Source organism: Molothrus aeneus, chromosome 7 (genome assembly GCF_037042795.1).
Source record: "Molothrus aeneus isolate 106 chromosome 7, BPBGC_Maene_1.0, whole genome shotgun sequence".
NCBI lineage: Eukaryota > Metazoa > Chordata > Aves > Passeriformes > Icteridae > Molothrus > Molothrus aeneus.
Genome location: NC_089652.1, coordinates 5,997,031 through 6,010,558, shown reverse-complemented (window position 1 = coordinate 6,010,558; position 13,528 = coordinate 5,997,031). Strand labels below are relative to the sequence as shown.

The following is a 13,528-nucleotide window of genomic DNA, read 5'->3' as shown; positions in this document are numbered from 1 at the left end:
ACAGATGATCTGCAGGGAGCTGCAGACTGAAAAGTGATGTTATTGCTGTGAAGAACTGGTTGGTGTCTGGGACCATTTACTCAGGAATTCTTGTGATTTTGTAGAATCCATTTGGCCAGATTGAAGGGCATGTTCCTTAGGAATGCCCTTGTGCTGGGCATGACCCAAGGGGGCTCAGGGCCAGTACAGAAATGGTACTTTTTAAATTAAAAAAAATAAGATGATACTGTAAAATACTGATCCTGTAGTCATCACGAAGGTAAATCCCTGTAGGTACAGGGATAGAGTTACATTGTATATTATATGTACAAAATTATATGTACAATTATGTTGCATTGTATATTATATGTAAATTGTGTAATTATATGTCTGTCATACACATTTACATACCTACAAATAGTTTCATACCTTCAAATTTGTCTACCTGTTACATATTTAAATCATAGCAAAAGACTAGATGGATACTTACTGAAAGAATGTGTTTTCTTTCCAATTGAGTAGTTAAATTCTGAAAACCTTGTACAGCAGTTTCCATGTAAAAGAAATGTGGTCAGCCCAATGCAGAATCACGTCCTCACTCCTGGGCTCTGTCCTGTTTTGGGTTCTGTCTATTGACAGGGGTTGCCACACTCAGCAGTAGCAATTCTTTCCTTGTACTCTCTGTCATGGGTCTTGCTGTTACTGTTGATTTTCCTATCTCATTGCTGTTTTCAGTAAATTGTTCTTACTTCAACCCATGGTCTTTGCCTTTTGTGCCTCCAAGTAATTCTCCTCTCCATCCTACCACTGAGAGCAGGGAGAGGGGGAAGAGAGTGAGCAGTGACTGTCTTGAATTGTTTTGAGAGGGAATACTGGATTGGAGAATGCCATTCCTAAGCCACAACCAGCCCATTGTAAAAGTGTGTATATGATGTATTGTGCTTTTCATGCGTTTGAGTCTTGGTGGTAAGTCAAAAGTATATTTTTGGTTTGCCTCATTCCTCCTCAACATCTGTTCACTTCTCATGAATTTTCTTCCTGCATAAGTTTTAGCTTTTGACACTATTGGAATGTAGATGTCAAAGAGAAAAGGTTGCTGAAAAATCACTGGAATACATTAAATTTTATCTGCAGCAAGGTCTTGATTGAACACTGAATTCCTCTTTAATCTCAGTTTTGGCTTAAAAATTAGAAAAGTTAAAATACAGCCCTTGAGCCTCTTAGGATAATTTTTACTTTCAGGAAGGTGAAAGCTCTGCGTGTCTTTTCCTTTCTTCATATAGAATCATGGAATTTTGTTAGAGTTGGAAAATAGCTCTGAAATCATTAAGTCCATTGGCATCTTTTTTCTGGTTTTTATTACTGGCATTGTTTTCTGAGAACTTCAAGTATGCATGTACTTGCACTTCTTTTCCCTTCCTGGATTTTGAGGATGAAGAGTCAAATGCTGTTGCAAATTTACAGATTCTGCATTGAAATTCCTCCCCCCCCCCCCCCCCAATGAAAATAACTGATAGTTCAAAACCAACATATAGGGTACTCTATAACTGCAGTGTTTATTTCAGGGGGGTTTTCAAATTGCTACTCACAGAGCTTTTTCAGGCTGATTTTATGAGGAAAATACATCAACTTGCCCCTGCTTGTATTCTTCCTTAGCTTTGGAAACCATTGCTTCTGTACTGGATTGGAGCTGGAGGCAGTGGTGTTGATTCATTCCTCCTGTGACTAACTGCAATTCTGACCTTTTTGTTTGTTTGTTTTCTATCTAGATGTCCACACTGAGGCAGTACAAGCAGCACTTGCAAAATATAAAGAGAGGAAGATGCCCATGCCCTCGAAGAGACGCTCTGTCCTGGTGCACTCTTCAGTAGAGACTTACACGCCTCCAGGTATGTGCTGAGTGAACACAGAGAGCTTACAGAGCTGCCCAGACAAGCTGTGGCTGTCCCATCCCAGAAAATGCCCAAAGCCAGGCTGGACTGGGCAGCCTGGGAGAGCTGGAGGTGTCCCTGCCCTAAGTTTTTAATAAGTTGCACTGGAGTTCTATATCATGGCTGTATTTCCCAGGAATCAGGTCTTGGTTGGATTTCTGCTGTGATGTTTTTCCTCATGGTTTTAGAGTTTCATCTAGAGATAGTGTCCACATGAAAGCAGTCATAGAGAGCAGGTGCCCTTTATGCATTAAGTATGTTCTCTTACATCATATCTCACTCAGAGGAGATAATCTAGGCAAGCATGTCAGAGCTGAAAATACCTCATTTCAAACTGCAGAAGATTCTTCTTGTAAAAGCTGAAGAAAATACCAGAGCACTAAGTTACTGCATCAGTTGCAGAGCACTCATCAGATGGTTTCAGCTATTCAGTGGTGAGCAGATTGAAACAGTCAGGGAATAATACACTGTAATTGTTCAGATTGGTTATGGCATAACACCTTCTTTAATTTTAGGGGGAAAAGGTAATCTTCTGTTGTCTCACAATGAATTTTCTAGAGGTTAAGAAAATCATACAACATATTGTGCTAGCAAGCCAAATGGTTTGAGGCCAGTGTCTTCTATACAAAGAAGAGATTTCCTAAAATGTTTTATTTTGAGAATGTGCATGTGTCTTTTGTAATGAGGCCCAGGAGCAGAAGCATACTGACTTCTACTGCCCTTCTCCATCATTTCCAGTTCTTAACCCCCTTCTCTAAAAGAAGAGTTCAGGTATGCTGCCCTCCTGCTTTCTGAGCTGTATTTCTTCTTTCTGTTCTTCCCATTTAAAGAGAATTCCACTTTAGTTTGCTAGTCACACACTTAAGTATATTATTTTTGTGAGTTCTCCAATTATTTCAGTAGTTAATAAACAATAATCCTCTGGGTTCTTATAGATGGTCTTTCTTAACCCTTAATGTTTTTGCCTAGAAATATGCTAAGTATTTTTATTAAAGTATCTTTTTTTTCTGAGCAACTTAAAAAGAGTCTGAGATGCTATGGATAGAATGTTAGGTTGTGTGATAAAAGCTGCCATGCTCACCTGCAGAGGAGCATGAAGTATGGCAGGTGAGGCACCCCAAATAATGCCCTGTCCCAGGAGCCACGAGCCCCATCTGCACCAGCCCAGAGGGACACTGGGAACAGCACCAGGCAGGAAGGCAAGTTCAGGACTCTGAGAAGGGTCACCCTGTCCAGGCCTGTCCCTGGGGAGCCTCAGTCCTCCTGGCCAGGTGTGAAGGCCATCAAGACCAATCAGCACTAGAGCACCTTCTGGATTGGGGGGAGCACACAGAGGGGTGAGGGACACAGTGAGGGCAGGAGTATTTCAGAACTGTGTGAGTCTTGTTATGGGATGTTAGGGTGAGGAAGTGCAGACTGGCAAAGGGGCAGACTTAGGGAGGAACAAGTGTGGGGAAAACAGCAGGATATAGGATCAGAAGGGCTGGTAGTGTGTAAATGGAGCAAGTGCCTGGTCAGGCCCCTGAGCCTGCACTCCATGCTGTATGAGTGTGTGCAGAGCAAGATGAGACTGTGGGATCTGCGTGGTTTTTGTGTGTTTGTGCTGCTGAGTGTCATCATGTAACATGGCTCTGCAGGTGGTCAGCAAAGAAGCCAGGTATGCTCACACTGGGATTGAGGAGGGTGCAGTAGCACCTTCAATACCAGGAGCTGAAAGCTGGTGGGCATGGCCACAAGCCTGCTGGAGTTCATGAACTATTTGGACAATGCTCCCAGGCACATGGTGTCATTGTTTAGGTGCTCCTGTGCTGGGCCTGGAGTTGGACTCATGAGTCCCTTCCAACTCAGGATATTCCTACTCAAACCATTCTGTGAGTGCATGGTTCTCAGCACAGTGTTAAATTGAAATCCAGCTCCTGGCTGGCAGTAAAGGAACTACATTTATCAGTCATCCTTCCAAAAATTTGAACGTACTTCTGGTTTTGTCCTGTTTGATCCTTCCCACACGAATTTCCTGTGATCAGAACTGGAGCTGATCCTTCTTGCAAATCTGGCTCCAAGAGGGGTGGCTTCTGTGGCTGTCTTGGGTCAGCTCCCAGCCAGGAAGAGCTGGAAGCCAAGCACACAGCATTCTGTCACTGTTCTGTCACCACACACCAGGATCCATGGATTAGCCACTGCCACAGAGCTCCTGCTGGGGTGACCTTGCTGCTTCATGGTGTATTTATGTTTGATAGTAGAATGCTTTTACCATGGATCCTCCAGTTTTGTACCCAGATTTCATTTGTCTCGAATCTGGGTAAGGAGATACTGTCACAGTGTGTATTCTGTGAGAAACCTGCTTTTTCTGTAGTTCTGTTTCTTCCTCTGAAGTGATTAGAAATGGCAGACATGGTGGTTTGGTTTGGGTTTTTTTTTAATTCCTGGCTGTTCATAATCCCATCTTGTTCCATATTCCTGGGATTATTTATTTTTGCTTTCTGCCTAAAAGAAAGGGAAGGTTACAAGCAAGGTGGGTCAGGTTTGGCTTCTCTCCAGGAGCAAATGGAGTCAGCTGCCAAAAACTCCAAATGTAGCAGCAGGCTGGAAGTATCACATGGACCCAGGAATGGGGATGCATCACAGCTGAATCTTCTCAGAGATCTGTTGTTTGGGTATTTTTATTCAAAATTGTCATGTTTCATGAGGGAGGTCGAATAATGAGAGATATACAATTTTAACTTTGAAAATGCTATCAATATACTGGGTTTCTTAAGAAATGGTTTTTTAGTTTTTATGATTTTAGACTCCTAAGAGAAATTATTTTGAAGTTATTGGAAATGCACATATTCTGAAAATCAGAAAATGAAAGAGCTGGTAACTGAAATGTGTTGCCCAAGATGAGGAGTAGCTTTTTTAATGTTACTTCAAGAAATGTATATGGAATTGTAGCTAGATGAACAATTCTGTGTCCAGAGGATTAAGAAAACAGCCAAAATTCAAGTTGCAGAATTCCTGATGTAACCAACCCCAAATTTCCCTGTCTGGGACTCTTAGAGTGTAGTAACAGACACCTTACCTTATATAAAGCATGTAACGGATCAAGTCATTAAAATTCAGCAATTTCTTTATGAGGGCAGGATTTTTTTCTGTGGTAAGACTTTCTGGTTTTCACTCAAAATCACAAGGGATGTATTTTCTTGATATTTAGAATTACCTTTTTTCTTGGATGGAGAATAATTAAGGAAGGATTCCAAAGGGAAACATCTGGAAAGTTGTAAGTGACTGGATGGTAATTAAATTAGGAGCCCTTTGTCAGGCTTCTAACAGCAGCAAATGTACATCTAGAATGAAAAGATGCTTTACTAAGCATTTCTGTGTATTACTCATTCATATTAGTTTATGTGGTTAAAATGCATGCTTTGTAGTAACTGTTTCATTGAACTTCAGAGCACCATGGTTTTTTTTTTAGGAATTAGTTCTCAAAACAATTGGAAAGTGAAGAATTCCCTTCCCCTCAAAAAGAGTAAAAATGGAAATCAACAACAACAAAATAAGAAAGGCTTTATTCAGGTGTGATGAGGTAACATTTACCTGTTCAGAACAGAAATATTTTTTCAGTGGAATAGCAACGGGATGAGATGCTCATGGATCTTCTGCTGTAGGTAGAAGCCTTCTTTAACTCTCATGTCATTCCAAATATTGGAGGTAATTGAAACTTGGCTCCAAGTGTGTTCTGGCCCTAATGTGTAGAAGTTGGAGGTAGCTGAAACTTCACTCCAGGTGTATTCTGCCCTAATGTGTAGAAGTCGGAGGTAGCTGAAACTTCACTCCAGGTGTGTTCTGCCCTAATGTGTAGAAGTCGGAGGTAGCTGAAACTTCACTCCAGGTGTATTCTGCCCTAATGTGTAGAAGTTGGAGGTAGCTGAAACTTCACTCCAGGTGTGTTCTGCCCTAATGTGTAGAAGTTGTTCCCTTAACCCAGCAAACAGCAGCAAGAGGGATTTGTGTGTGTGAATATCCCATTCCTTTGGTACACACTTGGAAACTTGGCTCCAAGTGTGTTCTGCCCTAACGTGTAGAAGTGGTTCCCTTAACCAGCCCAGGGCAGCAAGAGGGATTTGTGTGTGTGGCTGTCCCATTCCTTTGGTGCACACCCCTCCTGTGTCGCAGGAGAGAAAGCGGCGCGGAGCACACGGAGCGCGGCCCGGCGCCGTGTTCCTGGTGCTGGGTCATTGCCATTCCCCCATTACAGGCCTGTCATCATTATTTTGACCACAGACACATCGTCAGCATCAGAAGATGAGGGCTCGTTGCGGCGGCAAGGGCGGATCGGCTCCACTCCGTTCCAGAGCCATTCCAACGTAGAGCCCTGGCTTAACCGGGTCATTCAGGGCTCCTCCACCTCATCCTCTGCATCCTCCACCTCATCTCATCCTGGAGGGAAACCTGCTGCTGCTTCCAATACAGCTCCTGCCACCACTGCTGCCGCTGTGCTTGCAGATCTCATGGCACACACGCAGATAGGTCAGTAAACCTGCCGGTGTGGTTGGAATGAAATCAGATTACAAATCCCAAAGCAAGGCTAAACACAAAGGTCTTCACCAGGAGATAGCTGTGAATGGCCTTAAAATGTGCAATTCACAGACCAGGTAGGTATGTGTATGTATGTACCCCAAGGCAGTTGCTCATGAGATCTGAACATGCGTTGTTCTTGGTAAAATGCTTGCTTTACCAAGAAATTAAGGTTCCGTTTTAGTGGATTCCAAAGCACAATTTCAAAGGAATCCTGGTTTTGGTGCATGCTTTCCAATCTGCATGTATTTACCCTAAACAATGTCAGATTGTGTATTTCCGATATGATTCAGTTGGTAAGCACCCAAAAGACAGAAAAACACACAGACTCTTTGGGAAGGTTACAAAATCAGAGGTACTAATCATTAGGGAAATTTTTTGCTGTCTGTACAAAACTTGTAAAGAAACATAATTTTTCATATTCCCATTTCCAAGCTTATTAATAATAAGAAATTTGCAATTTTTTTTGTCCTTGGTAGACGTAAGAAAGAGATAATCTGTCACCGCTTCACTTTGAGCAATTCTGGATTTCATATTATGGATTAATAGAAATTATGTTTAACTCCTTTAAATTACAAAGTCAATTATGGCTAACCTTTTAAGCTTAACTGGGATTGATGAAGTTCTTAATATAGTTGTAAAAACTTGAAAGATACCCGAAATATAGCACTGCATCTTGTTATATCTCATGCCCCAGGCCAGATAGACCTGTCTGTCAGGACTGTTTAATTAACAACATACAAAATCAATACCTTGTATGCAAAATCAAGGCCTTACTAAAGAGTTCAGAGTCCAGCATTTAAGCAGCTGAATGTTGGGCTGTATGCAGGTTTAAAATTTCATTAATGGGAAATAATTATAATATCTAGAAGGAAGGAAGCTCAGGGATCTTTAAGAGCTGATCTATTAAATATATTAATAAAGGTAAAATTGGCAAAAAAAAAAGGCATTTTCACATAAGAATGGTCTTCCTCATGTCTGCAATGCTTGCCATGTTCTATCAGTTTTCATTCCTAGCTTGGTAACATTCATGCATGGCCTGTATCAGTTCAGTTGGGACATTTTTCCTGTCTGCATGTATTTTCCTAGGTCACAAGAATATGAAAACTGACTCAGTTCTTACACTGCAAACTTTTATGACTCTTGATAAATACTCACATACTTTCTAAAAGTGGCGTTGATTTGTCCTAGAGCGCAGAAGATGAGTTTATTTATTTTTCAGATAGTGTGCTGATATCAGCAATGTGAAAGGCATCTTACATATCTTAATTGCCATGTCCTACTGAAATATTCTGTGTTTTGGTTGTGTACTGAATAGCTATTCACAGTTTTGAGATGTTGGAGAATTTAAATTTAGCAGCTTGTTCCCTTACAGCTCATCTTCTCCAGCCTGCATTTTTAATAGTGAGCTCAAACTAAGTTCCCAGGCAGAAAACTGCACTGTTGGAAGTGCAAGGTTACAGTATTTAGTGGAGTCAGATAGAAATGTGCATTATTTTTAACATGTTTGTCTTTCACTTAATAGCAGCAAGGACAACCCTTCATGCAGGGTTTTTTTTTTTCTTTTGTGTAATTTTTTTTTTTTTTAATGAATAAGGCTGGTGGTATGTCCTGTTTTTTTTCAAGGTCACTATATCATCTGTGGAGTATTTCCCACCTTAGCTCTTAGAGCAGCTGGAAGTACAGATCACCATGGCTTTTAATTCTCTGTCATATCCCATTTATTCTTCCTTTGGACACTACTCTCTTGCATTTATCTCTGTCTTGTCATCACTAATGGAAAGGTCCTTCAGTCTGAATCCAATTAACCTTTTCCTGAAGTCATAAGTCTGCTCACACTTTCTTTTTTAACTCCTCACCACTTCTCTTACCCTGCTGTGCCATGGTATTTCTGGATGATACAAGCTAATAGCATGGGGTCTCATGGGCATTGATTAATAAAATGCTCCAATTCTTAATTAAGCTAATGTGATTTTTATCTGAGCATAAATTCTGAGAATTGAACCTATTCTTTCTCCATACCTAGTGAGACATTGCTAGTCCCTGGAGGGTTTGTCAGGTGGGAAGTGGGAACCGGGTACATTTGTTTCTGTGGCCAGGCTGTATGCCTGCAGGAAGCCTCTGGTTTGGTACTTTGGGAAAGCTAGGGGAAAAAGAAAACAAAAAAAAACAGCCAAAAAGCAACTTCAAAAATATATAGAACAGAGTAAGAGTATAAACATGAGGCAGGTGCATACATGGGCTCTCTATGGTCCTGTGCAGTTATGCAGGTCAGCTTTACACAGTTGTCATCTGTGTGGTTACTGAATCCTGAGCATTTTTGTGACAGATGAAGTAACACTTTCTCCTTCATGTACCTCACCCACATGAAAGGAATTTAGTCTCTGCAGTGCAAACATTGGCATTGCAGTGACTTCAAGTGGAAAGGATGGGAATGGATTTAAATTTTTCTCCTGGTGATCCCTCTAAAACCACTTAGAGCTGGGCTTGTGGCTTGTGTATCAGCTCTGGAAATGTGGGAGCAGTGCAAGAAGCACTTGCTGTCTTGGGGCTGATCAGTGCTTCATAGTGGGGGATTGTGTATGTATTTCACTGCACTGCCCAGATCTCCCTCTGCCTGCAGTTTTTCTGGCAGGATTGTGACATGCTGAGATCCTCCAAGGGCTGTTGGCAGCTCCAGCCCTGGGCAGCAGGGTTTTCTCCAGTTCCTCCCTGCTGCATTCCTATTTTTACTCATCGATTCTGCATATTTCAGTCTTCCTGTTCTTGTTGTCTGTTGTTTAAACACTTTTTGAAACTACTGCCATTTCCTAAACCATTCCATCCAAAACCATTCTATAACCATGGTTACATTTTTGGAATGATGATAGCAACTTCTTAAAGGGGCAGTTAGTGATAGGACAAGAAGGAATGGTTTTAAATTAAAAAAGAAGAGAGACTCAGATTAGGAAGAAATTCTTCCCTGTGAGAGTAGTGAGGCCCTGGCTGGCACATGTTGCCCAGAGAAGCTGTGGCTGCCCCATCCTTGGAAATGTCCAAGGCCACATTGGATAGGGCTTGGAGCAACCTGGCCTGGTGGCAGGTGTCCCTGCCCATGGCAGGGGGTGGGACAAGATGAGCTTTGAGGTCCCTTCCAACCCGAACCTTTCCTTGGTATTCCCCAAGCATTGCTCTACAGCCAGGAAATGGGGCACAGCTCCAAGCAAAGCAGGCTTGTGCCTCCAGGTTGTAAGGAGGTTCTCAAGCCCCTGTGAGGATTTATGAAATGGCCTCATGTAAGAAGCAGTGTTGATTCTGTTGATTCTTAAGGTGCCTGATGAGCTCCTGTGTCTGTCTTGCATTTCTGCAGAGAACCACTCTGCCCCCCCTGATGTGACCACTGGCCTGGTGGAATACCTGCACCACGAGCGCCCGCAGGTCGCCTCCGTGCGAGGAGTGCCCAGAGGCTACAGCAGCAGCATTCTGGAAACTGCAGATGGTGATTGCATTGTACACCTTTCCATCTGTGTTCCCTTGTGTATCTTCAGATGCATCTTCATTTTACGTTGCCTCAGAGCTTTAAATTTTGACAAATATAAATACATATATTTGCATTTAATTTAACATATACAAATGGAAATCAGCATTTAACATGTTTTGTGTTGTGATTGTTTTTACAAGCCTCATAAAATATTGAAAGATTCACTCATTTTTTCCAAGCATTCTGGTGCTTTCAGAATGGAATGAATGTTAAGGTGTAGTATTTACTAGGTTGCTGGAGAAAAGGACATTGTTCATGTTTCAGTTGAAATCTCATGAAGGGGTCAGTGGTTTGAAAAGCTAAAATGAAGCATGAGAAGGTGTCTGTGTCAGCCAGGTAACAGCATTGTTGGAAAGCACATAAATCCATGGTGGAAACTCTTACTAGTTAAAGCTGTTTTCTTCCAAACAAGGTACTCATCCTGAATGACTTTTCCACCTGAAAGTTGTGTGTTTTAGTGTATTTTGGTTAATATATGATAAATAATAAGTCTTTTCCATTTGGCAGGTGTTCCAGTGAACAGCAGAGTGTCCTCTAAAATCCAGCAGCTGCTAAATACTTTGAAAAGACCGAAGCGCCCACCTCTGAAGGAGTTTTTTGTGGATGATTTTGAAGAGCTGCTTGAAGGTTAATTTTCTTTCAGATACATTTTTTACCCCTTGTGTAAGTGGTTCATGACAGAACTGATACATAGCAAGTGTTGGTTTCTCTTCTCAATAGAAAACTAGTCATGGTAAAATTAATACAGTGGAGCAAGAAAGTGGAAGATAATCTTGAACTCAACCTTCTTACTCAGTGTGACGTTTCTGAGCAGCTGCCAATAGAGTTCCCCTACTATTGGTTTGATACTTGTAAGATAAAATGTTTTTGTGGTTTTAGTCTTTTGCTGAAGTTTCTCCAGGTGAACTTTCATTGAGGTGCATGTAATTGTGGAAAGAATCACTTGGAACCATTAATTTTGCTGGTTATCTACATTGAGCATTTGCTAGCTTCAGCCAGGACTTTGCTAACTAAGATCAAGATACTTCACTTTCTGGAGCAGCTTGGAGCAGGATTTTAACAGAAGGCCTTTCTTTAAAAATACATTGTTAGCCAGGCACAGTGTCATTTTTCATCACCTGTTGAGAATTCAGTGCAGCGAAAATCAGTGTCCAGATGTCACTGAAGCTGTTGTCTCTGATAACCCTTCTTGACTTGGCAGAGGCTTTCATTGAAATAGATGTGGAGAACAAGCAGCAGAAAACAGCAGCTTTCCAAAATAGAGAGAAGTAAGCTAGAGATTCAAATTCTGCTCTTTTGATAATGTGGAATCACAACTCTGAAGTGATGGTCACTGTTTTTTGGGAAGCCAACAGATGATTAGCACAGCATCATCATAAAGTGGAGGAGAAGTGTTGATAGCTGTGAGGAAGAGGTGGATGGTTTATAGAATAGCCTGTGAAGTGTAACTTACACATTTTGTACAGATTGACATTTCCCTTTTACTGTGCTCTGCTTTTAGTGCAACAGCCTGACCCAAATCAACCAAAGCCTGAAGGAAACCAAGTGAATGTACTGAAAGGGGAACCCCTGGGGGTGGTGACCAACTGGCCCCCCTCACTGCTGGCTGCCCTGCAGCGCTGGGGAACCACCCAGGCCAAAGCCCCCTGTCTGACAGCACTGGATACCACTGGCAAAGCCATTTATACCCTGACCTATGGTACGTGTTGGAGCCAGCTGCAAGGAGGCATTAGGTGTTCTCCATGAAACAACAGTTTGCCTTGCTTCAGAGGGACTGCCTGTGCTTGTAATGCATGGTTGGAGATTGCTGTAGGAATGGAAATTATAAATTCATTGTATATGAAAAGCGTTTTTAAAGAAGTTAAGGAAGAGAAAATGTTTATTGCAAAACATATTGGTTCTTTCCTAGTGGCTATTTGTAAATCTCTTAGAATTGTGTGGGTTTTTTTCATGAAAGAACACTAAAAATAGCCCAGTGTAAACTGGGAGGTAGAAACAGATTACTAAGAATGCACTCTTCACATTCCCAGAGGAGACATTCCATTTTAACATCCTCTTGCACAGCATTATAGAGAAGACTCATACCTCAGGAGCATAATCAGGATGTTAATGGTGGGAAGTGAAACTTGCCTATATTAATGACTTAGAAGTATTATGGTAAATTGCATTTTTGGGGAAAATAACTCTGTCCTTCAGGATAGCTCACTCCAGCATTTCCTTGTATAATATGTTAGAATGTTGAACTTTATTGTTTGCATTCTCACAGATGAAGGATGCAGGAAACATAGCTGAGCAGCTGCAGTAATTTAATTACTCTGCAGTGGAGCTTTGAGTGTTGTTTAGAATAGCATGTTTAGTTTTACATTTAAAATTAAAAAAAGAGGTAAATCAAAAAGAAGCCAAGTTCTAAATTGTACTTGGACTCAGCCAACTGTTCTGATACCCTCATGCTTAGTGCATGTTTGAGGGATTGAGATCTGCCAATTAAGTGTTAAAATTTTAGTTTGTGCTTCTTAATTTCTTCTTTTATTCTTTAGGCAAGCTATGGAGTCGAAGCTTGAAGTTAGCCTATACCCTGCTAAACAAGCTAACCACTAAGAATGAGCCCCTGCTGAAGCCTGGAGACCGGGTAGGCTGCTGTTGGAAGTGGTCCCTATGGATGAAATAGTGAGGAACAGCTTTAGCTGAAGAAAGCTTTGTAATAAAATATTGTAATAATATATTGTGAAATAATCATTGCTGTGACTTATAATAATACACTGTCTCAATACTTAGTATTTTTCTGCCTGGTTATCTATGAACCTGGACATTGTTGTGAAAATTTTGTTCCACAAATTAAAAAGCAGCCCCCCTCTCTGCCAAATGACAAATAAACATTTTTCTTGTTTTACTATATTTTTGTAGGTAGCTCTTGTATTTCCTAATAGTGATCCAGTGATGTTTATGGTGGCATTTTATGGATGTCTTCTGGCAGAACTTATTCCTGTCCCAATAGAAGTTCCACTGACAAGAAAGGTAGGCAGATACATTCAACATTTTTATGGTTTGATAAATGAAGTGTTTATGTGTGTGTGTTTGTGTATGTCTAAATCCTACAGTCCTTACATGGGGTCCTTCAGAGCCTGCTCTTTAAAAAGCATCACGTGGACTGTTCAATGTACATTCTGTACTTGGAATTATATACAGTATTCAGTTAAGGAAAGGGGGAAGTAATATTAAGCTAATAATTTAAGTATTTTAGGGTATGTAATTGTAGAAATTATTTAAATTTATTTTTTTCAAAAAGATGTGCAGAAGTATTTCACTGAGTATATTAGAGAAAGGTTGTTTCTTCAGCTCTGATGCTGAGTAATGAGGCAGGCAGAGACACCATAGTTACTGAAATACAGTTATAATCCTTCACACCTGGAGATTGTTAGCAAAGAGCTAAAAAGCTGTAGGCTCTGCTCCTCAGTGTGTCAGGACTCAGAAACAGCATCAAACCAGTTTTCTGTTTTAGCAGAATTTATAAACATCCTATTGGGTTGTGGAGGGATGTACAGCC

General features: G+C 41.0%; 1 protein-coding gene across 4 annotated transcripts in view; it reads left to right on the top strand.

The window, feature by feature from the left end:
* The window catches only part of DIP2A (disco interacting protein 2 homolog A), a 79,179-nt gene that overhangs the window by 36,698 nt on the left and 28,953 nt on the right, over window positions 1-13,528 (top strand). For 2 of the 4 annotated variants that reach the window (XM_066553287.1, XM_066553286.1), the window contains exons 4-10: window positions 1,749-1,868; window positions 6,171-6,416; window positions 9,814-9,942; window positions 10,492-10,611; window positions 11,486-11,683; window positions 12,522-12,613; window positions 12,889-12,999. In XM_066553287.1, coding sequence (XP_066409384.1) covers window positions 1,749-1,868; window positions 6,171-6,416; window positions 9,814-9,942; window positions 10,492-10,611; window positions 11,486-11,683; window positions 12,522-12,613; window positions 12,889-12,999 — 1,016 coding nt within the window. The remainder of the gene's footprint in view (window positions 1-1,748; window positions 1,869-6,170; window positions 6,417-9,813; window positions 9,943-10,491; window positions 10,612-11,485; window positions 11,684-12,521; window positions 12,614-12,888; window positions 13,000-13,528) is intronic. The other 2 variants (XM_066553288.1, XM_066553289.1) reach the window with 1 other exon arrangement.